The sequence below is a fragment of the Equus quagga genome, chromosome 10, assembly GCF_021613505.1.
Source record: "Equus quagga isolate Etosha38 chromosome 10, UCLA_HA_Equagga_1.0, whole genome shotgun sequence".
NCBI lineage: Eukaryota > Metazoa > Chordata > Mammalia > Perissodactyla > Equidae > Equus > Equus quagga.
The window spans coordinates 2,047,590-2,074,924 of record NC_060276.1 but is presented as its reverse complement, the minus strand read 5'-3'; the positions used below and the strand labels follow the sequence as shown (position 1 = coordinate 2,074,924).

The following is a 27,335-nucleotide window of genomic DNA, read 5'->3' as shown; positions in this document are numbered from 1 at the left end:
CCCATATGGAAGCTTCTGGTACCTCCAGGCATGGTGGGCCTGAGGAGATTCATGCTCCAGAGGCATAGACCCAGAAAGCCTGGGTAGGAAGTGGGTTGTCCCAAGAAGGAGAAGTAAAAGCCCAGCTTTCAAATGTGGTAGCCAGCCCCTTTGTGGGTGTTGATTCTTGAGCCCCCGTGTCGACCAGGCCCACCCTCCCTCCCCGCTCACACACAGCAGCTTGTCTGGGAAATGGAGGGGGCCTTCCCGTTGGTCAGGCCCCTCTCAGCCCCGCAGCCCTACATCACAGTGCCTGAGCTGCTCAGGCCACAGGGAGTCCCCCACTGGGACTGGCTTCTCCACCCTTTACCCTCCTTGTCCTCTGCCTGGCAGCCTGAGGACACCGTGGCAACAGCATGAACCACTGACAATTCCATAGCCTTATAGACATTCAGCAGCTGCCAGATGTGCAGCCCCACAGAACGGGAGGAGGCAGTGGGGGCCTGTGGACAGGGTGAGGACCCACGTTCCGTTCCTGCCCTTTGCCATGACCCCCAGCTCACGGCTCTGGGTTGGCACTGCAGTGGAGGCCAGGGAAGGGGTTAGGAAGGAGGCTTCTCTCTCTGAAGGACAAGCTGTGAGAATTCAGGGTGGGGGTAGTCCCTGTGCGTCTCTGGGATGCCATGGGTGCCAGGCCCATTCTCAGCAGGGTGAGCAAGACTGACAAGGTCTCTGGGCTGCTTGGGCCAACCCTCTGCCAGGGCCTGTCGGACAGTAAGGGCTCTGTGTCCTGCACACATGGTTTGACTTTGCCTGCCTCTTGGTGGCTCAGCATCTGTGAGGCTCCCACCATCCTGACCTGCGGTCCGATGGATGGGGCAGCAGAGGGGTCCTGAGCTGCAGTCAAGAGCCCCAACTCAAGCACAGGGCCCTTTCCTTCCTGGCCTCAGTTTCCTCCTCTGGACCCTGGTGGGATCGGACAAGCACCTCCTGCTCCCTCATGGCCCATGTTGGGATCAGCCACCCGGGGCACAGCCGAGAGTGGGATGCTTCCCCCTGGCCTGCATCCCAGTCTCATGCCAGGCCCTGCACACCCTGAGAAAGCCTTGACTGGTCTCTTTTGCTTCTGTCTCTGGGTGACACTTGGCCATCCCTGGCCCAGCTGGGTTCCCTCTGGCCTCCCCCCACGTTGGGTATTAGCACTTTCCTTTACATCCCCCCTTCAGAGGGACCCGCCGTAGTCCCTAGACCTCCCCAAACGTATCAGGAGGATGGTCCAGCCCTTCCTCGTGGTAGGGGCTCCACGCCGGTGCGTGGCCGCATGCCCACACTGTCTAGGTGGCTAGAGGGGTCACACATGCACTCCTACATACATGTCCCCAGGGTTTTCAGAAAGGCTCTGGGCGCCAGGCCCGTGCAGTCCCCACCTTCTAGGAGCTTTCAGTCTAGAGGGAGACACAGGCATGCAGGGTGAGAAGGGGAGGATGGAGCGGGGTCGTGCAGGGCGGGAGCGGGGCCAGCCTTTCCCATCCTCTCCTCCTGTGCGTCTGCTCTCCGTCCCCACACCGCGCAGGTCTGGCCGACAATGCCAGTGACTTGGAGAAGCGCAGGCAGATCTACGGGCAGAACTTCATCCCTCCCAAGCAGCCCAAGACCTTCCTGCAGCTGGTGTGGGAGGCCCTGCAGGACGTGACCCTCATCATCCTAGAGGTGGCTGCCATCGTCTCCCTGGGCCTCTCGTTCTATGCGCCACCCGGAGAGGAGAGTGAGGGTGAGGGGCAGGGCCCGGAGGGCTGGTGAGGGAGGACCTGGCAGGAAGAGGCAGGATGAGGGCAGCAGCACAGTTGGGCTGGCAGGAGGGCAGGGGTGGAACCTGAGACAAGGGAGGGTCACAGGATGTCCCAACCCTGGTGGCAGGAAGGAGCCGGTGGGAGTGACTCCTCTGCCACCTCTGTCCTTCCCTTCTGTCGTCGGTGCAGCGTGCGGGAATGTGTCAGCCGGGGCAGAAGATGAAGGCGAGGCTGAGGCCGGTTGGATCGAGGGGGCCGCCATCCTGCTGTCTGTAGTCTGCGTGGTGCTGGTCACAGCTTTCAATGACTGGAGCAAGGAGAAGCAGTTCCGGGGCCTGCAGAGCCGCATCGAGCAGGAGCAGAAGTTCACAGTCATCCGCAATGGGCAGCTCCTCCAGGTCCCTGTGGCCGCACTGGTGGTGGGCGACATCGCCCAGGTCAAGTATGGTGAGTGTGCCCATCGTGACCCACCCTGCAAAGGAAGCTCAGCTCCCGTCTCGGGGGGAGAGTGGGCCTTCTCTCCAGGAGCACGTGTGTCCTCATCTGCGGGAGGCTGGAGGTGGGGAGCATGGGCAGGAGGCAGAGCCCCAGGAAGTAGGCTGTCCCCACAGTCTGTTGAAGGCTTCCCCAGCACTGCAAGATGCTTCTGTTGTCCCCATTCCCTGGGAGCTAGATAACAGGGCTAGGGTGGGTGGATCCCCCCGGAAAGGAGGAGACTGAAGGAAGAGGGCCCCACATCCAGTGGGACCTGCCTTGGGGGAGGTGGGAGGCGTCAGAAAGAAAGGCTGCCGGGGCCCATTGCCTCTGGTTCTGGCCACCTGCTGGTCTTAGGAGACCTGCTGCCTGCCGACGGCGTGCTCATCCAGGGCAACGACCTCAAGATCGATGAGAGCTCCCTGACTGGCGAGTCGGACCACGTGCGCAAGTCAGCCGACAAAGACCCCATGCTGCTCTCAGGTGAGCCTTCAAAGGCCCTGGCCGGCGGAGCCCATGGGGATGCCAGGATGCGGCCGGCCGGCCAGCACCCTCTGAACCAGCCCAGCACTGAGGAGCCTTGGAAGCCATTGGACCTGGCAACCCCCTCAATGAAGGCCCTCCTGAGTAGCGCTTCTGGTTAGAGAGTCTGCAGACTTTGCCCTCCACAAGGCCAGAGTGGCCAGTGGGAGGCATGACAGGGGCAGCTCCAGCTGCCGGGGAAGGAAATGGGTCCTCTCAGCCTGGGAGGGCCACCTCAAGGTGGGGACTGGCTCTGGGTCTGTTTCTCCCTAATCCAGACCCTGAAAAAGAGCCAGTGGGGGCAGTGTTCCCTTTCTAGAAGGTTCTGCTTTAGCCCAATGTTTATCCCAGTGGCAAATGCAGTGTGAAACAATACAGAGGGGCTGGAGGCCCCAGCCGGACCCTGTGAACAGCTCACCCTCTGCCTCTGGGCAAGTAGCTGCTCCTGTGCAGGCCTCCGGGTCCCCTCCAAGCTGGAGATGAGGCTTCAGCCTAGGCTTAGGGTCAACACAGCCTCCAGGGACCTCCAGACACTGAGCGCCTGCTTCTGGGATTCCTGGGGCAGGCTGCAGGTGCCGAGCCTGCCTCCCACCTGGCGGTGAGAATCTCTGTCTCGGTCTCTCTGTGTTGCTATGCCAGGTACTCACGTCATGGAAGGTTCCGGAAGAATGGTGGTGACGGCCGTCGGTGTGAACTCCCAGACAGGCATCATCTTCACCTTGCTCGGAGCAGGCGGAGAGGAGGAGGAGAAGAAGGATAAGAAGGGTAAGGTGACGCTGACCTCCAGTCCCAGCGCCGATGGGGGCTGGCCCTCCTTCCATGCAGCTCCAGCTCCAGCTCCGGGGGTGGGAGGCCATACCCTCTCTTCTGATTCCTTTTGCGGACCCCTCTTCTGGGGTCTTTGCCCCAGAGCCAGCAGGTTGGGGCCCCCCAGTTCTGTGTACAGGCAGCGTCCCTCGGATGGCTATTCCCTGAAGGCTTTGGGTCGTGTGTGCCGGGGGCCTCCTGCCCACCCTTGGGGGTGTTCAACCCCCATGGTGGTGCTGAGGGTCCCAGGCCAACATGGCACCCAGGGGCCAGAGGATGCTGGGATGGGGCGGGGGCCCTCACCCAAGGGAAAGCAATGTCGAGGGACAGATGTCTTCTGAGAGCCCAGCCCTATAGCCAGCCTGACGCACGGCCCCCCTGCTGCCTCCTCTTGCCACTGCTCTGAGCCCCAGGCATGGCCAGGGTCCCCTCCAGTCCTCAGAACAGAGCTTACAAGACTGTGGAGCTGCTCTCAGCGCCCCCGCACGCTGTCTCAGGGCCTAGGGTCAGGAGCCTGCTCCCGTCTGTGACTCAGGCCTGCACCTGCTCACCACTCACCTTGTTCTGACCTGGGTCTCCCTTCAGGCCACTTCTGCAGTCAAACCAGGTGGGGAGCAGAGTTTTCTAGATGTGCGCCTCACCTCTGAGAGAATCCACCTGGGCCCACTAGAAAGAAGTGCAAGGAAACCGCACACGTGTGGGGAGAACGTGGGCCGGAAGCCTGCACCCGGGGCCTCCGGGGGCAATGAGATGCTGGGGCTGGTGAGCTGGGCAGGGGACAGAGGGTTGGCAGTCACTGGCCCCACCTCAGTCAGTCAAGGCCACTGGGCCCAGCGAGCAGGCATGATCAGTCTGCCCAGTCCCAGCAACATGGGCACAGGTCAGCATTAAGGAAAGATATGCTAGTGTCCCCGGCCCTGGGCCACCCTGCTCCTAGAGGCAGTGAGGGAAGAAATAGATGAGCCACTATTGCCTAGAAGCTTCTTTGGGCCCTGTATCCTGGCAGCCTGGGCCCGGCCTCTCTGCACGGACACCTCCCTGCTCCTGGATGGCCAGGCCCACCCCTCACAGCCACGTTTGCCACACCCAGCCCTGCCTCCCTGCAGAGCTCAGCTCAGGTCTCTCCACAGTGAGTGCCCTGGGGTCCACAGGCTGGTAAGCAGGTTAGTGGGCGGGCCCTAGGCCTCATGGGCTGGGCTAGAGTCCCCATGCCTCTCTCCAGGGAGGCCCAGCTGACTTTGCCTAGCGGCCTTCCATCGACACCCTGCTGGCTGGTTGGCAAGGTGCCCCTTCCACACTCCTTCCCAGGCTCCTCCCCTCCTGCTTGGTCCCTTAAATGTTGGCTTCCTTCAGGACTTGGTCCTAGGCTCCTCCTCTTAGACCTCGATGAAACTCCTCCAGCCCCCACAGGTCCCTCCCTCACCCCAGCTCCTCTCCCCAACAGCACCCCCGGGCTGTGCTACTTAGGAGTCAGAGGGGCATCTCCACCAGCCAGCTTCCTGGAGGAGGGGAACCCTGAGGGGGCTCTGGAGGGGGAGCGGAGCTGGCCAGCCTCCAGGGAGGGGACAGCAGCACCCTCAACCCCTTGCCAAGGTCTCAGCCCAAGGCCTGGGCCTCTGTGGAGACAGGAGGGTGGCCACACCTGGCGCCTCCCCCTGGCCCTCACCCTTGCTTCCTCCTGACCTCGTCTGGGGGTCCAACACTCCCTGTCCACCCGCTGCCCCCCAACCGGTTTCTTGCCTTTTGGCCTTGACTCCTAATCACCTTTCTCCTTGGGGCATCCTCGCTCCCCTCCTCCTCCCTCCCTTGGCTCCTGTCTCTCTCCCTCCCATAATGCTCATCCCAAACCTCTCTCCCTCCTCCAGAGGCCTCCCCGGCCCTGTCTGCAGCCTGGGTCCTCTGGGTCCATCCTTCCTCTGGGCCCCCAGGGCCCCAGGGCTTCCGGCAACACCCCCTCATTGCACTGTATCGTCACTCTGTGTCTATGGGTATCTCCCCTCCCCGCAGAAGTCTCCTTCACTCAACCCCCGTACCCCTACAGCGGCCCTGGGCAGAGAGGGCCTGACTCACACTGCACCTCGCCCTGCAGAGGGCCTCTCCCTCCCCCCTGGGACCCCCAGACCAGACCCCACTACCTGGTAGTCACCTGGCACCCTGTTTGTGTTCCTGGATCCCTAGTGACATGAGCTATTGGGTGGTGGCTGACAGGCCAGTCCACAAACCCCTCCTGCCCCCTGTCAGTCATCTCTGGATTTGAGGCCAGCACAAGTGTGGCCCCCGAGAAAGCCCCCCAAACTGATGTCCCACCCATGATGCTCTGGGGAAGGTGAGGCAGGAGGAGCTAGGGTGCAGAGCCTGAGCCTGAGCACAGTGCCGGGCTCACTGCTGTGGTCCCCTTGCTTGTCAGGTCTCCTGGGCCCTCCCCAAGTGGCAGTCCTTCCTTACCTTGGAAACCAGAAGCGCCACCAGCGCTGTTTACCTTGGCCTTGGGAAGCCAGTCACTGCTGCAGTCCCTGACACTCAGCTATGGTCCTTGTGGTTGTAGAGCACTTTCATGAATGAGTCCCCGTACGGGTCCACCTGGTGCCCCACCTGTCCCTACCCCTGCCCGTCCCCGCAGTGCTGCGAGGTGCCCAGCACTCAGCCTGGTGCCCCAAGCCCGGCAGATTCCTCTAAATCACACACAGAGCTAACTGCTGGCCGCACTGCAGAGGAGGCTAATCTCTAGGCCACCAGAGGTTAGGAACCATCTAGGTATACCTCCCTGCTGGTTCTGGGGGCAACGCATGTTTCCACTAGAGGCCCTTCTCAAGGCGGCACAGCTGGGACCGGACACCTGGCAGCAATAACTCCCTGTGTTGGCAGCCCTGGTGGAAAGCCCCACTGCCGGCTGCATGTGACCCAGGGTCCATCCAGAGCTGGCTCTGGGGCTTCAGTGGAGGACTGGGTCAAGGCGCCCACATGTCGGGAGGTGGTGAGAGGGCGTTGTGTGAGCCTGGGGAGTACAGGGCCCTCCTCTTCCCACCTCCCCGTCCCCTGTGCTCGCTGGCTGCACTGTCTATAGCCCACTGTCCTGTGCGTGTGTGTGTGTGTGTGTGCCAGGGCCACGTGGATGTTCTCAAGTCTCCGTGTCTGTCGTTCCTCTTCCATTGTAGGCAAGCAGCAGGATGGGGCGATGGAGAGTAGCCAGACCAAAGGTAATGCGAGCCCTGCACTCAGGGTGGGGTAGGGAGGGCATGGCACGGGGGGGGAGTGGGTGCCCACCTCATTGCAGGAGCAGCACCTAGAGACCAGGTGAGTGGGACGGGGCGGCCCGTCTGCAGACCCCGCCGGGAGTGCACAAAGATCACCTGTGAGCAAGCATCCTGGAGAGGAAACTGAGAGGGTGACTCGCCCAAGACCTATCAGGCCCGTGGGTTTCCCAGTTCAGCTGCCTTTCTGCTGGGCCTTAGAGGCGAGGTGGCTGGGTGGCCGTCCGAGGGGCCGCCGCCTGTTCCGCTCTTGGCCTGGATGCCTGGTGGTGCCGACACTCTGTGGCCGGGCTGAAGGCTTGTCAGCAGGCAGTCGTAGGATCTGAGGATTGAAAGGTGGATAAAGCCTGGTCCTGGCCCTCAGGAAGGTCACGGTCCAGAGATGCGGCCCAGGGGCAAAACTCAAGTGCAGCATGGAACCCAGAGACCCAGGACCGAGATGGGATCAGACAAGCAAACCAGAGCTCAAGGATAGCTGCAATGGGGAGGGCATTTGGGGCACGGGACAGCCCAGTGACTAGGGCCCCAGGCTGGGGCAGGGAGTGGCAGTTGGTGGGGCATGAGGCTAGAGTGGCCCAGCTGGGTGGGGCCATAAGTGTCGCTGAGGCCAAGGCCTCTGGCCTGAGGCCCCTGGAAAGAAGAAGCCATCGGTGAGTGGCCTCAGACAGTCGAGGGGACAAGGGATGGGTGGGAAGACTGGAAGGAAGAGGAAACAGCTAATGCCGCGAGGTGGCAGGAGCCGTGCAGAGGTGGTGTCAGGAGCACCAAGAACCCCATTGGGTGGGGACAAGAGCAGTGAGGGAAAAGGACGAGTGGCGGGGGCGAGTGCCCCCTCCAGGTGGGAGAAGAACAGGCTTACGTGGGGCAGTACAATTGAAGACACTGCAGGCCAGAATGTATAAAGTGACAGAGGTTGTGAAGGCAGGGTGGGGGACCCCCCACCCCCCTGTCAGGGGTAGCATGAGGAGCCGGGGGGGCCACCTGTTCCAGAGAGGAGGCAGGAAGGCTCCACAAGGAGAGAGGCGTGAGGTTTGCCCAGAGCAGCCCCTTCCAGCTGCAGCAGGAGGCGGCCAGGGCGCGGGCTCAGGTGAGCTAGGCCCCGATGGACAAGGGGCCCAACCAAGGGGTCGGTGGGAGAAGAGACAGCCTGAGTAGGGAGCAGGGGAGGAGAGTGCAGGGCCTCCTGGGCCTCCCTGAGGGGAGTGGAGAGGTGTCTTGGACACCAGTGGGCCAATGAGTCAGCTCAGGGTTCTGGAACATTCCTTGGGCCCCAGGCCTCTGCTCTCAGGTATTGAGATTTGGGGCTGGCCCCCCTGTCTGTGTGCCCAAGTTACTCGTGCTTGTGTCTGTCCTTCCTTCCCCTGCAAGACCCCGAGAGAACCTTCTCTGTCCCGCCCAGGACAGCACTGGAGCGGCCCACCCACCTGCCTCAGGAGGGACTGGGCTGACAAGGAGAGAGGAGGGAGAGGAGCTAGCCTCCATGCCGTGTGACACTTGGAAATCAGAGAAACCCCCTGAACCCCGTGTCCTCTCGTATGGTGTGGCATGTCTTTCCCTCTGAAGGCCCCTTGTAGCTGTGACCCCAGCCACTGGGCCCTAACCTTGGCCATGGGGTTCCTCTTATGCAGCTAAGAAGCAGGATGGGGCGGTTGCCATGGAAATGCAGCCTCTGAAGAGCGCGGAGGGCGGGGAGATGGAAGAGCGGGAGAAGAAGAAAGCCACCGTGCCCAAGAAGGAGAAATCCGTCCTTCAGGGCAAGCTCACCAAACTGGCTGTGCAGATCGGGAAAGCAGGTGGGGGCCCCCGATGGGCACGGAGGGTACGGGCTCCTGGACGTAAGACCAGGCCTTGGAGAGCAAGTGGGAAAGGGATGTGCCAGGCGGCAAGGGGACAGCCCAGGGGCCGATGGTGGCCATCAAAGTCCAGCCCCTCTCCAGTGAGCATGGATTCCCAGCCCTCCGGGAGGCCTCACCCAACGCAGGCTCGAGCTGGTGCCAGCTGCAGCATCCCTTATCTCCTCTTCCCTCCTGCTCTCTCCTTCCCTCGCCCCTGCCGACCCCACTTCCTGCCCCCACCCCCATGGCCTCTGTCGTGGCTGGGCAGGGCTGGTGATGTCTGCCATCACCGTCATCATCCTGGTCCTCTACTTTGTGATTGAGACCTTCGTCGTCGACGGCCGGGTGTGGCTGGCGGAGTGCACGCCGGTCTATGTGCAGTACTTCGTGAAGTTCTTCATCATCGGTGTCACTGTGCTGGTCGTGGCTGTCCCGGAGGGCCTCCCTCTTGCTGTCACCATCTCCTTAGCTTACTCTGTCAAGGTAATAATAATAAACACAATAGGAATAAGAATCCCTTGATACCAGGATACAGACCCAGAAACTGGGGTGCGAAGCCGTTAAGCAACTTGGACGCAGTGGGGACTAGAGAAAGTTTGGGATCACTCAGGGGAAGAGCAGGGAGCCTGAGCAGGGACCAAGAGCTGAACGCAGACATCCTTCGCTGCCCGGCTTTCTGGCCACGGTGAGAGGAGCCAGAAACCAGGCAGGCGGTGGGAGAGACCTGGCATCTGCAGGATGAAAGCGGGGGACACGGAGGGCCCAGGGAGCTAAGGGTGCTGGTGCCACTTGCAGAGATAGGGGCGGAGAGGAAGGATGATCAGAGGAGGACGGAGGACCTTGGAGACAGTATTCGGAGCATGGCTGTGGGGGGTGGGGAGTGGGGGTGCTGCAGGGCCATGAGAGGGGCTGTGGGTGGGGGGTTGTCCTAGGCAGCATGGAGACCCAGGGTGAGCTCTGGGGAGAGTGGCCGCCCAGAGTCAACCAATCGGTGTGTCTGATAAGAGTCCTTACATCTTACAGGCCCACTACCTAGGCCTCACCACCGCTCTGTAGCCATTCTGAGCTGAGTCTTTGGGCACTGCTGGCAGCCCAGCGGTGACGGTGTGTGCCTGCCAACTGAGGCCCCTGGGCTGTTAGTGCCACATGGAAAGCTGGTCGGGCAAAGCAGAGTCATACATGATGTTGTGTTGACAACCTCTTGCTCCCCCACCCCCTGGGCCAACCTCCCAAGGACAACTGGCTACCCAAGCCCCTGCCTGTGCCCTTTACAGAAAATGATGAGGGACAACAACCTGGTCCGCCACCTGGATGCCTGCGAGACCATGGGCAATGCCACGGCCATCTGCTCGGACAAGACGGGCACACTCACCACCAACCGTATGACCGTGGTCCAGTCCTACCTCGGGGACACTCACTACAAGGAGATTCCAGCCCCCAGCGCCCTGACACCCAAGATCCTCGACCTCCTGGTCCACGCCATCTCCATCAACAGTGCCTACACCACCAAAATACTAGTGAGCTGAGAGTGGGTGGCAGGCTGGACCCAGCGAGGGTGGGCGAGGGCAGGGCCTGACGAGGGGTGCAATGAGAGCTGTCGCCAGGGGCTCGCTAGCTCTCGGAAAACCGTTTAACCAGAGCTACGATGGTCTCTGGGGTGCTGAACACCCTCTTCCTCATCTCTGGACCCAGTAGTCCCACCCTGGCTGCTGGGCAGGGCCCGCGGGTTCTGGAAGCCCCTTCCAAGCCCAATGAATGGTGGGAAACCTGCCCACCTAGTCCACAGTGGAGGCCCTCCTTGGCTCCCTGCCACCATGCCCTAAAGATGTCGTGGCCGCAGCCAGGCTGGGTCCCTGGGAGCAGCAAGGTGGGAGGACTTGGCCCTCACACCGTGCTGATTCTCCTCACCTCACAGCCTCCAGAGAAGGAAGGGGCTCTCCCACGCCAAGTGGGCAACAAGACGGAGTGTGCCCTGCTGGGCTTCGTCCTGGACCTGAAGCGGGACTTCCAGCCTGTGCGAGAGCAGATTCCGGAAGATAAGCTTTACAAAGTGTACACCTTCAACTCAGTCCGCAAGTCCATGAGCACGGTCATCCGCACGCCCGACGGCGGCTTCCGCCTCTTCAGCAAGGGCGCCTCGGAGATCCTGCTGAAAAAGTGAGTGGCTGCCCAGGGCGGAGGCAGCTAAGGAGCGTGGGGTCTCTGGTTTTATTATTGTGGTAAAACAGACATAGCGTCAAATTGGCCATTTTCGTCACCTTAAAGTGCGCAGTTCAGTGTCGTTAAGTGCATTCAGTGTTGTGCCACCGCCACTGTCTAGTTCCAGAACGTTTCATCAACCCCGGAGGAAGCCCCATACCCATTAAGCAGTCTCTCCCCCAGATCCCCACCCCCCCAGCCCCTGGCAGCCACTCATCTCCTTTCTGTCTCCACGGATTTGCGTCTTCTGGACCTTTCATAGGAATGGAATCATGCCATCTATGGCCTTTTGTGTCTGGCTCCTTTCTCTCAGCATAATGTTTCCAAGGTCCATCCACGGTGTAGCATGTGGCAGAACTTCACCCCTTTTTATGGCGGAATAACCTTCCATCGGATGGATACACCACACTTCGTTTATCCAGTCACCTGCTGATGGACAGCTGGGCTGTTTCCACCTTTGGGCTATTATGAATAATGCTGCTGTGAATATGAGCGTACAGGTTTTTGTTTGAACACTGCTTTCACTTCTCTTGGGTCTAGTCCTTGGAGTGGAACTGCTGGGTCAAAGGGGAACTCTGCGTCTGATTCTGGGGGGAGGCGCCGGCCTGCTTTCTGTGGGGCTGCACCATTTGCTGTTCCCACCAGTGCAGGAGGGGTCTGGCTTCTCCTCATCCTCACCAACGTATGTTATTTTCTGGTTTTTTTCTTCTTATTATTATGATTCCAGCCATCCTAGTGGATGTGAGGCAGGATCTTGTGGTGGTTTTGATGTCATTTCCTGATGGCCGGTGGGGTTGGCACCTTTCCTGTGCTCCTTGGCCCTTTGTGTGTCTTCTTTGGAGAGACGTCCAGTCCAGCCCTTTGATCCGAGGCAGCTGTTTGCTGTCGGCCACGAGAGCTCTCTGTACGTTCTAGAGACTAGATCCTCGACACAGATCTGATTGCAGATTCCCTCCCATTCCATGGGCTGTCTTTTCAGTCTCTTGATTCGTCCTTGGATGCACAAATGTTTTTTTCTCTTCTTGTTTGTGCGGGGTTTCTTTTAGAGGTGATGAAAATGTTCTGAAGCTGGCTGTGGGGATGGTCGCACAACTCTGGATATACTAAAAGCCACTGAATTGGACATTTTAAATGAGTGAATTGTGTGGTGTGTGAATTATGTTTCAATAAAGCTGTTAGAAAAGCTGAGCGGGGAGCACGCAGCCCCGCCTCCAAGTACCCTGCCCCAAGTCCTCTCAGTGCCCCGCCCCCAGCCTCAGCCTCTCTCTTCCTCAGTATCTAGCAGCCCTCCCCTGCCCACCTGGCGCCTCACTTCCTCCAGAGCCACCTTCTGAGACATGACCTGATTGTGCCTCTGAGCTCATAGCTGGCCTTCCAGGGCCTTCAGGACAGAGTCCTCAGCAGGCCATCCGAGGCTCCCTGCCTCCCAGGACGGCTGAGTGTGCCCCCACCTGGCTGTGTCCTGGCCTCTACTGACTGCTGCGCCACCCAGAATGCTCCCCTCTCAAACTCTGTCCAGGCACAGCCTCCCCAGCCTGGTGCAAAGGCCACCTGCTCCCTGAAGCCGTCCCACTGGCTCCCAGCAGATGTGGCGGCTGGACTTGGAGGACCCCACCTCTTTCTGTGCCTCTCCTTTGGTGGGTACCATGGCTAAGAGCCCAGTTTCTGTAGTTGGGCACTGGGCTCCAACCCCAGCTCTGCAATTTTTTATTTCTGGTGAGGAAGACTGGCCCAAAGCTAACATCTGTTGCCAATCCTCCTGTTTTTTTCTTGTCTCTGAGCTAACATCTCTGCCCATCTTCCTCTGTTTTGTATGAGGGATGCTGCCTCAGCATGGCTTGATGAGCGGTATGTAGGTCCACACCCAGGATCCGAACCCACAAACCCTGGGCTGCCAAAGTGGAGCGCCCAAACTTAACCACTACGCCACCGGGCTGGCCCTGCTCTTTGCTGACTGTGTGAACGTGACCACCTTACTCCCCACCCCAGGCCTCAGTCTCCCACTGTAGCATGGCAATGGCAGGAATACTTACCTCCTGAGAGTGTTGTGAGAATTGCATGGGTGAATCCCCAGAAAGACCGGGGTCCGTGCCGGCTTTTGCTTCATCCTCACTGCCCACCCTGACCTCTGCAGCCAGCTCCTTCTCTCCTTCCTCACCAGTCTGTTTGGAGACCCTCCTCACCCTTCCACCTCGCCTGCCTCTAGGGCCCTTGGTTCCTTTGCTCTTTCCTCTTCCACACCTGAATCCTGCAGCCTGCCCCACCCTGGCCCTTCTGAGAAGCTTCCAGGGTCATCAGGGCCCATGCCACAGTTGCTGCCTTGCCGTGGCCCCACTCTGTGGCACTCAGTTTATGTTGATGTTCCACACTCTTGCCCCGAAGCCCAGTGTCGCAAGTGTGATGTGCCCCAGCGCCCATCGAACACCGGTGGAGCTGTGATGGAGCTGTGCTCCGGCCTCCTGCTTGGCTCTCTTAGACCAGTCTATGAGTCTCCAGCTCCTAGGCCTGCCGGAACCAAGTACCATAAACCTGATGGCTTAAAACAACAGAAATCTAGTTTCTCCCAGTTCTGGAGGCCAGAAGTCTGAGATCCAGGTGTAGACAGGGCCTGGCTCCCCACAAAGCCTCCAGGGGAGGATCACCGCTGTCTCCAGCTTCTGGCGGTCACCGGCACCCTTGGCCTTCCTTGGTGGGCAGCTGCCTCACTCCAGGCTCTGCCTCTGTTGTCACATGGCCTTGTCCCTGTGCGTCTCTGTGTGTACTCTTCTCTTTTTATAAGGACACCAGTTATTGGATCAAGGCCCCACCCTCATCCAGTATGACCTCATCTTAACTTTGCAGCAACCCTATTTCCAAATAAGGTCACATTCTGAGGTTGTGGGAGAGCATGAATTGGGGGGTACACTCTCAGGCCCTGCAAAAGTAGAGCGCCTCCCTCCTTGGAGAAGCCTGTCTACCTTGTCGGATGGAGGGCTCAGGCTGATACCCGCCAAGACTCTCGGCCAGCCGGCTCCCCTGGCCTCATGGCACCTGCTCCTCGTGTTCTGTCCCTGCCCCAGGTGCACCAACATCTTAAACAGCAACGGAGAACTGCGCAGCTTCCGCCCTCGGGACCGGGACGACATGGTGAAGAAGATCATTGAGCCGATGGCTTGCGACGGCCTCCGCACCATCTGCATCGCCTACCGCGACTTCTCTGCTGCCCAGGAGCCTGACTGGGACAATGAGAATGAGGTGGTGGGCGACCTCACCTGCATAGCTGTCGTGGGCATCGAGGACCCTGTGCGACCCGAGGTAACCACCCACTTCTCTGAGCGGCTGGGTTGTTGGGATGGGTGGAGGGGCATGTCACTGCAAGGAGAGACCCAACCCTTTCTCCCTCCTTCCTGGCTGCCACACCACTTCCTGCTAGAGTTATAGGTAGAGCGAACTGCCACCTGCTGGAGGAGTCTGGAAAGGTGAGTGTGGGCACCGCACCCCAGATCACACCCTCCTTGGTGCACTTCACCCCCCTCATCCTCTCGCCCTTGCTCCTACATGGAGGCTCTGACCTGCCCTCTGGAAGGCCCCCTCCCGCTGGCCTCCAGCCCTGGCTCAGGCTCTGCCTCCACCAGGTGAGAGGGGGTGGCAGTTAGAACCTCGACACCCCCAGGACTGATGGACTGGAGCAGGTGACGAGGGAGAGGGAAGAGCCGGGCACAGCTCCCAGGGCTGTGGTTTGGAGAGGTGGGCAGGTGGCACTGCCATCACCAGGCTGGGAAGTTCTTGGTTGAGGGTTTGGTTGGGGCTGAGTGAGGTTTAGGACGTCCCCATGGAGATGTCAAGTGGGTAGGAGAGCTCAGAGCAGAGGTCCTGGCAGGAGAGAGAATCCAGAAGCAGCTTTACATGAGTGATGTCTTGGAGTGGGCATGCCTGAGCAGAGGCAGGAGGACCCTGCCAAGGAGACTTGAAGGAATGGGCTAGGCAGAGAGGGGAAACTGAGAGGGCCATGTGGCTGAAGCACGAGGGTGGCTTAGCCCAATCCTGGCTGCAGTGGGCCCTCGACATTGAGAGGTCACTGGAGACCTTGACCTCACAGATTCTGTGGGACGGCGGGGAAGGAGCCAGCACATGGACAACCTTATCAAGAGCTTTTCTGAAGGGGGAACAGAGAAATAGGGCAGAAGCTGGACAGGGAGTAGAGTGAAGGAGCAATGGAGAGAGTTGTTGGTTCTTAAAGGTGGGAGATCCTTGAGGGAGGGAGAGCTTGCCAGGGCTGTAGGACACCAGGTCCCAGAGGGAGTGTGCAAGGCACAGGAGGTGCAGGTTGCCAGAGACATGGAGGGACCATCTCTCTGCTCCCAGGACCTTTCTAGCGGTGCCTACCTCATGTTAGAGTCAGGGCCACTTTGATCCTGCCAATTAGCCTGAAAACACGTATGTAAACTAGCTGTCCTGGAGGGTGCTGACACAATGGAGGAGAAGCTTCTGGGCTCTCGTTCGGGAGACAGGCATTCACACATTGGATCAAGGACCAAAGACCCTTGATTCATAAGTCGGTGCTTGGCACATCTGAACGCCAGCCACAGGTTATCAGTGATGGCACGTCCCCACATTCCAAGGAGGTAGAGGCCACTGCATGCAGAGTGGGGACACATGGAGGCTGGCCTGGGAGGAAATGGATGGTGACAGAGGGGAGGGGAGAGACTTCCAGCCAGAGATACAGGCCTGGCAAATGTAGGTGATGGGAGGAGCAGCTTGGGAGAGCAAGAGGAGAAGGCGCTGCTGAGGGTGGCACAGCCACCCCCAGGGACACAGGGGCCAGGCCTCTCCCTTTATCAGACCAGGGAAAAACTGAGGCACAGAGCGGAGGAGGGCTGTGTCCATGCAGCAAAGCCGAGTCACAAAGTTGTGTTGCCCTTGCGTAGACCTGATGGCCTTGCCCTTCGGGATGGAGCCGCTCTCCACACCCCCCAACACCCCACACGGCTGCGGGCCGCTGGCTGGTGTTCTGTGCTGCTCCTGGGGTGGTGGGTGTCCCCTCGTTACTTCCGGGGAGGTGTCGACAGTGGCAGCTCTAAACTTTTCTGCCCAGTTGCTGGGGCCGTGTGAAGCTGCCAGAAGGCCGGGGCTCCCGCCGGAGTGCGCACAGACCCAAGATGGTGGCGTTCCCCAACTCCCAGAGCCTGGCCAAGGCCCTTTCCCCACCATCATGACCCGCCCGCCCTCCCCTTCTACCTCAGCCACTTGCCCGGACGGAGGGGTGTAGGGTGTGAAGCCACTCCCGGCCGCACAGCCCAGGGAGCCCTTCCTGCCTGGTCCCCAGGCCGAGGAGCCCTGCAGGCTTCTCCTCGTTCCTAGCAGAAACATTTGTTGAGCCACTCAAAGCTCGAGTCGCAGATGTAAACAGGACTGCAGCGGGCATCTTCTGGTCCAAGTCGGCTCATTTACAGAGGCATCAACGAGGCTAGACTGGGGTTGGGGGTCAGATGGAACTGTCCAGAATGGCTGCACATGGGTGGGGCAAGGCCTGGCCTTCTAGTGGTGGAACACAGGCAAAAGTCCAAAGAAGGGTACAGTGAAGGCCCCACAGTGGCTGCCGTGGCGGGAGAGTCCCCGAGGCCGAGCAATGGGCCACTCCTGTGAGCTCCAGAGATGGCCTTGGCAGAAGGGCCCAGGGGACGGGACAGCTCCTCTCTGGCTTGAGAGTGGCTGAGTGAGTCTGGGCAGCAGATGGCACCAACATGGCCAGGCTGGGGAGGCCAGGCAAACCCCCATGGAGACTGGCCTGCCAGATGGTGGCCAAGGAGGGAGCGCCGAGGGCCCGGTGGAGTGCTGGGTGGCAGGCGGCAGGGTGGATGGGGCGCCATTAAACCTGCCAAGGCGCCTAGAGGCGTGGGGCGACTGCAGCCAGAGGCAGGCTGCGGGGCTGCAGGGCCCCTGGGCGTGGGCCGCGTTAATGCTGGAGGGGTGCGGGCCTCCTCCACGCAGCCGGCTGGCTGCCATGCCGTCAGGCCTCCAGGAGCACATCGGCATCACGGCTGGGCTGGGGCTGGACGAGGAGCACGGGGCGACAGGTGAGGAAGGACAGCCGCCCCATGAGGGAGAGGGCACCTGCAGAGGGAGGGAGGCTTCCTGCCCGCTGGCTGGGAGGCCGAGGGCCTTTCCGCGGAAAGTGAGCCGGCCTGGGCTGCACCCAGAGAAGGCGAGCAAGGCCCCGGTCTAGGGCTCCCGGGTTTCCAGCTCATCACGGCCACTTGGTGGCAGCAGAGGAGTGGCTTCCAGACGCTTCAGGGCCAGGAGGGAGCTTGCTGGAAGGGGAGTGTCTCCCTGTAGCTCATCATCCAGCACCCCAAGATCCCCAAAGGGCAAAAAGTGTCCCTAAGTCCTGGAGCAAAGAGACACATTATTGGAGGTACGAGATGCAGCCCCTTTCCAGGAGCTTGGCCTTCCAGGCCACTTGGCAGTATTTGCTACAGGAATCACAGGGTTGCTCTGTCACAACCCTGAAGTGGGGGCCCCTCTGGCTGGGCCGCAGGCCTCCCCTCTTGTCATGCCCTCTCTCTCCCTGGCTGAGGGAACAACCAGCCCACACCCTGACCCCCTGCCTTGGGGGCCTTGGGGACCACCAGCGTGCTGGGGACTCCCAGGTCAGAGTGCACCTACCCCCCACCCAGCCCCACCTGCTGCCTGCCTCCCCTGGGGTCTCCCGGCTGCCCTGCCCCGCCCCGCCCCCACCACCTGGCTCCTGCTCCTCTGGCCGTCAAGTCTGTGTGGGCCAGCTCACGCCCCTGTCCCCGGGCTCCTAGTCCTGGCCTTTGGGGCACACCCGGCACACTGCGTGTTCCCTCCCCGTCTCTCCTCAAGCTCAGACTGTTCCCAGGGCTTTCGTCAGCCCAGTGGTGCTCACTGGGGTCTGGCAGGTGGGTGCGCTGGGCCCATCGGACAGAGCAGGGAGCCGGGGCTCCCCAGGCTGCACCCCTCGCAGGGGCTGCATCCAAGCATCTCACAGGCCTCGGCCCGACCTCCTTATCCAGTTCCCCAAGCTCTGAACCCATTCCTCCCCTCCTCCTTGTCCTCTCCCCTCCCTGGCTGCACAAGCACCATCTGCCCAGCTGCCCTCCCCACTGCAGTCTCCAGGCTCAAGAGCCACCTCCTCATTAATTGGGGAGCCAGAGCATCTCCACTCTCTGGGACAATGCCACCACCTCTCAGCTCCCTTCAGCCCATTTTCCACTCAGCACCAAGGGGACCTCTTTTTCTCCCCCCTTTACCAAAGTCTAATATTATATTTAGAAAATGGAAATGTGTGCTCTGTAACCAAAGCAGTGTTCCATTCCCCTGATGAATAGTGAGAATGCCTCATCATGGAAAACGCTCGGCTCCGCAGGCCTTCAATTTTTTGTAGAAAAAGGTATGCTGTAGAAACGGCGGAGACAAGTGAGCAAGGGGCCCAGAGTTCCGCCCGCAGCAGCTGATGGCCGGCCGGGAGCCTGCCCTGAGTCAGGCCCCAGAGGGATGGGCTTCTGGGCTCACCTTTCCAGATACAACTCCGATGGTGCCCCTCGACAGTGTAAAAGCTTCCGGTGGCTTCTCCTAGCCTTACTCATGGTGTCAGGGCCTGGGTCTGAGTCGTTGCTGGTCCCCAGAGCTTGGCCCAGTGAAGGAGGCACCTTGGGGAGGGGGGCGCTCAGGGACTGAGGGGGGCGCCCTGCCCACTTCGGGCTAGACTGACAGTGGCATCAGAGCAGACAGGCCTCTCCTCGCCTCCTCTGGGCTGCCCTTCTCAGGGGCCCTTCCCTGGGACCACAGTGAGGGGGGAGGGCTGCAGATCTGGATGGAGGAGAGGATACAGCCTGGACACAAATGTGCCTTGCCTTGATGACCCCACGCACCTCTCTTGTCTCTTCCAGGTCCCTGAAGCTATCCGCAAATGCCAACGTGCTGGCATTACAGTCCGCATGGTGACTGGAGACAACATCAACACGGCCCGGGCCATCGCGGCCAAGTGTGGCATCATCCAGCCAGGGGAGGACTTCCTGTGCCTGGAAGGAAAAGAATTCAACCGGCGCATCCGCAATGAGAAAGGCGAGGTAGCTCCCAGCCCATCGGCCTTCCCGTAGGGGGCCACCCATTTCTGCCCACCTCGGTCCAGGGTTCTGGCTGTTTCTCCCCACCCCATCTCTGCTCAGCCCCACCTGCCCAGCCCCCGAGGCTCTGCAGCATCTGTGTGCTTGCCCCTCCCAGATAGAACAGGAGCGTCTGGACAAGGTGTGGCCCAAGCTGAGGGTCCTCGCCCGATCATCTCCCACTGACAAGCACACTCTGGTCAAAGGTAATGGAGCTAGCTCACCCCCACCCACCCCTGCCCTGTCCCTTGTCCCTTCCCAAGGTGACACGGCGCTGGCTGAGTGCAGCCATCCCCCCCGCATGTTATCTGCTCCCAGACAGGTTTTCAGGGCCGGCTCAGGAAACAGAGTCCTCAGCTCTGGACCTGTTGCCACTGGAGACTTGCTTTGTGTCTGAGAGCGAATCACTGGCTCTCCCCAAACCTCAGTTTCCTCACTGGGGACATGGGGATAATAATGGAGACCCCCTCAAAGGGCTGACGTGCCAGAGCTCACCCCTCCTCCTCTCTGAGCTAACAACATGAATGAAAGACACCAGTAGAGGCTGGCCTCTCATCATAACAGATGGGGAAACTGAGGCCCAGGAGAGGGAGACGTTTCTCCAAGTCACATGGTGCTGGGCCCTTGCCTTCCACCAAATCACACGGCCCTATATCATCTCACTGGGTGATGGACCAGGGTGGGATGAGAGGGACGAGGCTGCCAGTCAGGGTACAAAGGTGACAGGGAGCTTGGAGGATTGGGGGCAGTAGACACAGTCACAATCCCAAAGGCTTTCCAGAGCTACCCAGCCCCCCAGAGCCCCCTGGGCTGGTCACACAGGCCCACAGATGGCGCCGCTCTGTGTTCCAGGGATTATTGACAGCACGACTGGCGAGCAGCGACAGGTGGTGGCCGTGACGGGGGATGGCACGAACGACGGGCCAGCCCTCAAGAAAGCAGATGTGGGCTTCGCCATGGTAAGCCACCCAGCGCCAGCCTGGCTCACCACCCCAGGCTGGGCCCTGTGTCCCGAGGATATTAGCTTTGTGTAGGAAGGTGGGAGCTAGTGTTGAAGCAAGTCGCAGAGTGCCAGAAGTTTCTTTCTCTCACATCCTGCCCACTTGGGCCTCCTCAGGCTCTGCTGGTCAGGGGACACACGTGTGATTTGTTTAAAGGTATCTGATGTGATGATGCCCGAGGTGACAGTGGGGCCCAGCCACATTGCCATGGGGCAGGGGACTTGCCAGTTGTGTGCCTGCCTCACCCACTCCCAGTCCAGTCTAAGTGGACCTTGGCCCCAAGTGTAATCAGCAGAGCCCCAAACAAGCTTTTCCTCTGTGCTTCTCTCCTGTTGCTTACATGGAGCTAATTCCTGCTGTAAAACCCAGACCCCACTGAGCAGGGTGGCCAGTGGCCGGCCCTGGCCCCACGGCCTTTTGCAGGGAGCTGTGCTCAGCCACCAAAGGCAGAACCCCAGCGAGCCCTTCTCCCCACCCTCCCGAGAAGGAGTGCCCTTCATTCCGCCCCATTCAGTCTGGCCCACCACGTGCAGGCCCCGGGGGCACCAGCCAGTCCTTCCCAGAACCCAGCCCCCAGAGAGACCAGGCCCCAGTGCCCGGGGGCTTGGAGGACGCACTGGAGCAACACAGGGCCCGGCCTCAGGGCGGCGGACAGAGTGTGCTGTCCCTGCGTCTGAGGCTTCGAGCAGCAAGGACGGGAGTCCTCCTCCAAACACCCCTGTGTGGGCCGGGAGGACTTGTCCTCGCTCTGCCAGAGGTGTCCCCGTTCAGGACTCCCAGGGCCTCCTTATGTGGCAAGCTACTCTAGCACACTAAGACAGGACAAAAGACCGGTTGGTGGCCACACAGTGGCAGCTGGGCCTTGTGAGTAAGGCCATGTTGGTGGCCCCAGTGGCAGCACCCTCTTTGTTTATGAACAGAGCCCCTCACCGTGCTGCATTCCCAGCTGGTGGGGAGCTTCTTTTGAAAGGGAAGGGGGGGAGCCAGCCCAGAGGGGCTGGGAAAGGGGCTCGCAGACACTGTGTGTATGCCCCCCAGGGCATCGCAGGGACTGACGTGGCCAAGGAGGCCTCGGACATCATCCTGACCGATGACAACTTCACCAGCATTGTCAAGGCGGTCATGTGGGGCCGCAACGTGTACGACAGCATCTCAAAGTTCCTGCAGTTCCAGCTGACAGTCAACGTGGTGGCCGTGATTGTGGCCTTCACGGGCGCCTGCATTACTCAGGTGGGCACTGGGGACCACCATGCCCGAGGAGAACTCTGGGCTCTCCTCCCATAACCCATGGGGCCCCTTCTGCCTTGGGCACCTGGACCCCAGTGCAGAGAGCAAGCCCAGGGGAGCCCGCTCCCAGGAGTGTGTGGGCTGGGAAGCTCCTGCCTGAGGGTCTAGTTGGGAGAGCCAGGTGTTTTCTTTGCTACAGGTTTTTTTTTTTTTTTTTTTGGTGAGGAAGATTCACCCTGAGCTAACGTCTGTTTCCAGTCTTCCTCTTTTTGCTGAGGAAGACTAGCCCTGAGCTAACATCTGTGCCAGTATTCCTCTATTTTGCATGTGGATCACCACCACAGCATGGCTGATAAGTGGTGTAGGTCCTCACCCAGGAACTGAACCTGCAAACCCAGGCTGCCGAAGCCGAGCGCACCAAACTTAACTAGTAGGCCACTGGGGCTGGCCCCGAAGATTTTTTTATTAAGATAAAGTTCACATACCACAGAATTCACCTTTTGAGAGTGTAAAATTCAGTGGATTTGTTTTAGTATAGTCACAAAATTGTGCAATCATCACCTCTATCTAATTCCGGAACATTTCCCTCACCCCAAAAGGAAACCCTGTTCCCATTAGCAGTCACTCCCCAGTCCCCTCTCCCCAAGCCCCTGATACCCAACAATCTAATGTCTGTCTCTACAGACTTACCTATTCTGGACTTTCATATAAGTGGAATCAAATAATAGGTGGTGGTTTGTGTCTTGCACCTTTCGCTTGGCACAGTGTTTTCAAGGTCCACCTGTGCTGTAGCACACATCGCTACTTCATTCCTTTTGATGGCAGAATAATGTTCTGTTGCATAGATGGATCACATGTTTTTCTCCATTCCTCCATCAATGGACTCTTGGGTTGCTTCCCCCTGTTGGCTACTGGGACTAGTGCTGCTGTGAACACACGTGGACGAGGCTCTGTGTGGGCCTGTGTTCTCACTGCTCTTGGGTCTGGACCTAGGAGTGGAAGGGCTGGGGCTGACAGGAGCTCCAGATTTCACCTCTGGAGGAGCCTCTGCCCTTGTTTTTCTTTGCTGGGAAAGAGTCGTCCTGAGCTAACATCTGTTGCCAATCTTCCTCTTTTTTGTGTGTGTCTGCCCAAAGCCCCACTACGTAGTTGTATATTCTAGTTGTGAGTCCTTCCAGTTCTTCTCTGTGAGCCGCCCCCACAGCATGGCTACTGACAGACGAGTGGTGAGGTTCCAATGCCCGGGAACTGAACCTGGGCCACCAAGGTGGAGCACACCGAACTTTAACCACTAGCCCATCAGAGCTGTCTCTCTGCCCCTTTTTCAATAGCCCAATTCTCCCCATTAGTGAGTGTCCAGAATGTATTTGTCTCCCTTTCAAAGGTTTTTTTTTTAATTGAGATAAAATTCACCTAACATAAACTGCACCGTAATAGGCATTTTAACCATCTTAAAGTGTACAATTCACTGGTTTCTAGTACATTCACAATGTTGTACAACCATCACCTCTATCTCATTCCAGAACATTTTCATCACCCCTGTACCCACTAAGCAGCCACTCCCCTACTCTCCACTCCCCCAACCCCTGGCACCCACTCATCAGCTGTCTGTCTCTGTGGATCTGTTGGTTCTGGAAGTTTCGTAGGAATGGAATCATATAGTATGTGGTCCTTTGTATCTGGCTTCTGTGGGGCTGGTTTTTAACCAGAAACTCTGAGGCGATGAGGGGAAGGAAGTTCCAGGGCAGAGTTTCTGCCTCTTCTTGCCCCTTGGGCGTGGGAGACCAGCAGGGCACCCATCAGTCAGGCTCTTTCATGGTCTGGGGCAACTGACAGGGGTTGGCAGCCCCCTGCTAACCATTTCGACCGCATCTTCTAAATCACTGCCACCAGGGGAGAGCAGAAGGGAGCCTGGGAACATTTTAAGAGCAGGAATTGGAAAGCCCAGAGCAAGCTCTCTGCTAACCTTCAGAAAACAGAGGGTGGGGAGGTCACGATGGTATGCAGAGGTCAGATTTGTCGCATTTTCACCTGAATGACTTTCCAGTGGCATTGACCCCAAGCTGAGTTTCTTCCCAGGAGTAGGGGACCGGTGAGGTTTCCAGCCACACGTTGGGGTGACTGCCTTCTCTTGGCAGGACTCTCCTCTCAAAGCTGTGCAGATGTTGTGGGTGAACTTGATCATGGACACATTTGCCTCTCTGGCCCTGGCAACGGAGCCCCCCACCGAATCGCTGCTGCTGCGGAAGCCATACGGCCGAGACAAGCCCCTGATCTCCCGCACCATGATGAAGAACATACTAGGCCACGCGGTGTACCAGCTCACCATCATCTTCACGCTGCTCTTTGTGGGTAGGTTGCCCCAGGGCACAGTGCGCTGTTGCCAGACCCATGGGCTCCGACCCTGTCTGTCGGTGGAAGGGATAGCCGAGCATCTGGAGACCCGATTTTCAGTGAGGACCCCTTAGCCCTCACCTCCCTGCCGTCCCTTTGTGTGTGCCCCACTGAGGTGTCCCAGGCCCTGAGCAGCTGAGAAACTCCACTGCTCCATAGAGTTGGTGGGATGTCTCACCCTCCACCCAGACCCAGGTCACTCACCCATCCATCCACTTACTCCATGACTATTTCTCCAGGGGACAAGGAGCAGAGAGCTCAGCTGGCAGTTGTGGGAGAAGGAGGACCAGGAGAGAAAGGGGACAAGAGGAGGGAGAGGGGAGGGAGGAAGCAGGTAGGAGGAGGAGAGAGAGGGAGCGTAGAAGGAGGCAAGGCAGAGAAGGGAGGATAGAGAGGAGGAGGGAGAGGAGGAAAAGAGGAAGGGAGAAGAGAGAAAGAAGGAGGAGGGAGAGCAGAAGGGGAGAGGAGAAGAGGAGGGGGAGGGAGGGAAAGGAAGGGAGAATGGAGGAGGGAAGGGAAAGAAGAGAAAGGCGGAGGCTGGGGGGTGAGAGGGCTCAGGAAACAAGAAGGGGGCCAGGGCAGGGGAGGGAAGGCAGGGGCAGGAGACCCGACAGCAGAGGAAAGGAATGGTGGGGGAGGCTGGGCCAAGGGGGACAGAAAACCACAGGGCCCCCGGCCACAGCATGCGGAGATGTGGAGAACCGAGCCTTGCGGGTGGCGACTGTCGGAGTTTTCTCCTGTGCCCAGCATCAGCTCCTGTGTTTACATGGGGAGGAGGGGGTTGTTACTTTGTTTGTGGCCTTTCTCCCTTAGGTCAGGGTGCTCTCCATGTGTCTAGCAATTCTTGACCATGTGGTGGTCCGGGTCACCGTGACTGTCCTCCAGGGCCTGGTGAGGCTCAGCTTTCAGCTCCTCTTCCTGGGAGCGGATTCAAAGCTCAGTGTGCAGGGACGGCATGTGCTGAGGGGCAGGAGTCACGGTGCGGGGGCCCCCAAATGTCAGTATCTGGTCTCTTGGGGGCAGAAGCCTCTCTTGCTCCATCCAAGGACCTAGCCCAGCTGTCCGGTCCCAGGGACAAGACAGAGGAGGGCCGGCCTGCCCTGTGCCCTGCAGCCTCTGATCAACTCCTCCCTAGCCCGCCCCTAACTCAACAGGCATGCAAGTGACCAGAGAGGCGCTCTGCGTCTGAGGCAAAGCACGTTCACAACACTCCGTCCGTCGTAACTTCTTCATTCCTGCCCTCCGGGCTTCAGTGCCAGCCCCCGTGATCGAGCCCCTGGCCTTGGCTGTGAGCTTGCGTTTGCCACCCTGTAGGATGAGGGACTCATTCCTGTCCCCTCACAGTCATCTCACTGCAAAGTCAGGGCTGCGCACGGCCCCTAGCATTGCTTGGGGGCCACCAGCCAGAGCTGCATCCCACTGGGCACCCTGCGCCCCTCACATGGCCCTTGGCTTGCAGGGGAGCTCTTCTTCGACATCGACAGCGGGAGGAACGCGCCCCTGCACTCGCCGCCCTCGGAGCACTACACCATCATCTTCAACACCTTCGTCATGATGCAGCTCTTCAACGAGGTCAACGCCCGCAAGATCCACGGCGAGCGCAACGTGTTCCATGGCATCTTCAGCAACCCCATCTTCTGCGCCATCGTCCTGGGCACCTTTGCAATTCAGGTAGGAGGGAAAAGGGAGGGAGCAGGAGGCCTTCCCGTCTCGTTCGCAGGGTCAGGTCCGCCCCTCCCGGCATTCCCTGTGACGCACAGAGCAGGTCTTCTTCATCTTTAGAACACCTCAGCCTTGCCCTGGGTTCCAGAGGGGTCTAGTGGGACTTCCTCAGAACTGACCTTCCCACAGGGCCCTCCAGGCCTGCCACTCCCATTTCTTGATTCCTTGGTGGGAGGCCACTATAACTCCAGAAGGTTCCTTTGGAGATGCCCTCTGTCCCCAGTGCTGACACACCGGCCTCTGCCTGCCAGAGTGTTTTGGACAGGCTGGTCCGTCAGCAATCCAGGGGGCGCTGAGCATTCAAAAATAGAGTGTCTTGATTGAAAATGTGAGGCATAGTGAGGCCAACAGGCCAGGATAATTTGTTCTTCATGGTTCTTAGAGGAGGGGGCCCTCCACACCGTGAGTGACCACCCAGGGAAGCCCTGGGTTGGTCAGGAGGCAGAGGGAGAGCAGGGAACCGTGGGCAGCAAAGAGCCTTTATTGCGGTTTCCAGGGGAGAAAATTGTGAGGTGGGGTGAGCAGGCTGAGGACTCGCTAGTAGGAATCATTTCAGGGCTCTGGGCTGTAGAGCTGGCCCTGGTTATCTGGGAACGGGCCCTGGGTGACTGGGGTGGAGGACAATGCCCTGGAGGGCCCTGGAGGGTGACAGCCCAGGAACAGAGGTGGTTGGGGTGTGGGCACTGGGTTGGTTCGTCTGTATTTCAAAAGCTCGGCCCTGGGAGGGAGGGGTTGATGAGGGAGCAGGAGGACCAGGCAAGATGACTTGTGTCTGCCATCAGGGTGTCCAGAACAAGGTGTGCCAGCGTTTGCAGGGCAGATGTTAAAGCATTGAGTTCACAGAGCTGGAAATATGGCTAATCCACGCCTGGGGGAACCGATGGGCCCTCGGACTTTCTGACCAGGCCAGGCCTGCAGGGGGCCAAGCCCGCAGGGGGCTGGGCTGGCCCGGAGGGCAGGATGCACCCTGAGGGCTAGAGGAGGAGGACGGGCTCAGGAGCTGTGCTGGGCTGGGCCCACTGCTGGACGTGCCTCCCTCACACCCGTCTTCCACAGATTGTCATCGTCCAGTTTGGCGGGAAGCCCTTCAGCTGCTCCCCCCTGTCCACGGAGCAGTGGCTCTGGTGCCTGTTTGTTGGCGTTGGGGAGCTGGTCTGGGGACAGGTAAGTGTCTGCCTTGTCAGCTTTCCCAGCACCCCCCTTTTGTCTGCTCTGCCACAGCCCCAGTGATGGGCACAATGACCGGGAAGGGTGGGCAGCCCAGGGCCCCCTGTCCGGCTCCCTGCTCTGGAGCCTCAGAGCCTGTGCCCAGGAAAGCCTGCGGCTTGCTCAGGTGGGCGGTGCCACACAGCAGGGCTCAGGCCTGGGACATGCCATGACCCAGGCACACGACCACAAGTGATAGTGCCAGCAGAGAGAACACAAAAGGCCATGGCTGAAATGTCACAGGACCCTGGCAAAGCCACCCTCCACTCCCCTTCCCATGATAGGAGCTGAAAATTGTCCCTTAAAACTGGGTGGCTGGGAAAATCCCCACATGTTTAGAACTAAACGACACCCTGCTAAATCCTCCAAGGGCAAAGAGAAAGTCTCAAGGGAACTGAGAAACTACTCTGAGCTGATGGAAGATGCAAGTCGGACACCCCAATCTCTGTGGGCTGCAGTGAGAGCCGGGCGCCAAGGGAAGTTCAGAGAGCCCAATGATTATGTTAGGAAGAAAGAAGCTGGGTGCTGGGGCAGGTCAGAGAACAGGAGGGGCAGCCCAGGCCACAGTTGCACAGCAGGCCTCTGAAAGCATTTCTCCAGAATTCTAGAACATTGGTGTAGAAGGCTGAGTCCAGGATCCACTTTGCCCTGTGTCTTAGTTGGCTCAGGCCGCCACAGCAAAATACCACAGATGAGCCGCTTCAACAACACGTGGTCTTCTCTCACAGCTCTGGAGGCTGCGAGTCTCAGATCAAGTGGACGTAGGGCGGGTCCGGGAGAGACCAGGCAGGAGCTTCCAGGTCCCCTGCCAGTGGAGTTG

At 59.5% G+C, this 27,335-nt stretch overlaps 1 protein-coding gene across 3 annotated transcripts in view; it reads left to right on the top strand.

The window, feature by feature from the left end:
• ATP2B3 (ATPase plasma membrane Ca2+ transporting 3) overlaps positions 1–27,335 on the top strand; it is a 56,573-nt gene that overhangs the window by 3,872 nt on the left and 25,366 nt on the right. For all 3 annotated transcript variants that reach the window (XM_046672674.1, XM_046672673.1, XM_046672675.1), the window contains exons 2-18: positions 1,553–1,750; positions 1,959–2,216; positions 2,601–2,726; positions 3,405–3,530; positions 6,728–6,769; positions 8,452–8,616; positions 8,927–9,141; positions 9,933–10,175; positions 10,574–10,815; positions 13,917–14,151; positions 18,750–18,929; positions 19,084–19,171; positions 19,818–19,924; positions 21,005–21,196; positions 23,332–23,545; positions 25,047–25,258; positions 26,366–26,473. In XM_046672674.1, the coding sequence (XP_046528630.1) occupies positions 1,553–1,750; positions 1,959–2,216; positions 2,601–2,726; positions 3,405–3,530; positions 6,728–6,769; positions 8,452–8,616; positions 8,927–9,141; positions 9,933–10,175; positions 10,574–10,815; positions 13,917–14,151; positions 18,750–18,929; positions 19,084–19,171; positions 19,818–19,924; positions 21,005–21,196; positions 23,332–23,545; positions 25,047–25,258; positions 26,366–26,473 (2,951 nt within the window). The remainder of the gene's footprint in view (positions 1–1,552; positions 1,751–1,958; positions 2,217–2,600; positions 2,727–3,404; positions 3,531–6,727; positions 6,770–8,451; positions 8,617–8,926; positions 9,142–9,932; positions 10,176–10,573; positions 10,816–13,916; positions 14,152–18,749; positions 18,930–19,083; positions 19,172–19,817; positions 19,925–21,004; positions 21,197–23,331; positions 23,546–25,046; positions 25,259–26,365; positions 26,474–27,335) is intronic.